Source organism: Emiliania huxleyi, assembly GCF_000372725.1.
Source record: "Emiliania huxleyi CCMP1516 chromosome Unknown EMIHUscaffold_1265, whole genome shotgun sequence".
Classification (NCBI taxonomy): domain Eukaryota; phylum Haptophyta; order Isochrysidales; family Noelaerhabdaceae; genus Emiliania; species Emiliania huxleyi.
Genome location: NW_005201323.1, coordinates 9,421 through 10,176, shown reverse-complemented (window position 1 = coordinate 10,176; position 756 = coordinate 9,421). Strand labels below are relative to the sequence as shown.

Below are 756 nucleotides of genomic sequence, written 5' to 3'. Positions count from 1 at the left end.
CCGCGGGCTCCGGGCGTGGAGGTGGGGCGTGGCTGTGAGTGACGGTTTGGGCGCGGAGTAGGCACTTGGCCGCCGCTAGTCGAGTGGCGCCTCCTCGTCGCGCTCATCGTCGGGCTGAAGGCGCAGGTCCTCTTCATGGCGCCCTTCACCGCCATCTTTTCGCAGATGATTGGCGGCCAGCGCGTGAGCAACGCGCTCGCGACGATGCTCTGCCTCGCCCCTCTCGTCGGTGCCGCCACAGGCACCGCCATCGCGCCCCTCTGCTTGCGCCACGCCGACTCGGCCATCATGCCCGTCGCCGCGCTGCCGGCGGCCGTGGCGTGCGGCGTGCTGCTCGTCGTGTGGGCGCGCGCGGGCGGCCACGGCGGCCGCACCGCCAACCCGCTCGCCAGGCAAGACTCTGGCAAAAGTGCCAGGGGGGCTTTGGCGGTGAGGCTCGGCAGCCTGAGCCGGGCCAGCGCAGCCACATCCACCACGGCCGCCAGGCTGCTCGAGCCGCTCGTCGCCGCCGCTGAACGCCAACGACCACTGCCGCCGGCCTCTTGAAAAACAATGTGAACCAACAATCTCCCGTGTGACTTGAGTAAGAAACTCTAAGAAACGAGACGCCGCGTACGCCGCGAGTGACGAGTACAACACACAACCAGAGTCGAGACTCGAGAGAGTCGTTGTGAAATGATATCGCAGCAAAACTGACCCCAGGAATTCTGGCTCGGGGGTATACCCAAACTGATCGTGAAAACTCATAGCACGTAG

General features: G+C 66.0%; 1 protein-coding gene across 1 annotated transcript; it reads left to right on the top strand.

Moving 5' to 3' along the window:
• Positions 1-61: 61 nt before the first annotated feature.
• EMIHUDRAFT_122424 (hypothetical protein) lies at positions 62-546 on the top strand (the record flags this gene model as incomplete). Its single annotated transcript, XM_005789581.1, has 1 exon — positions 62-546. A coding segment is annotated over one exon (485 nt), but the record flags the coding sequence as incomplete, so codon positions are not given.
• Between the last annotated feature and the right edge of the window lie 210 nt (positions 547-756).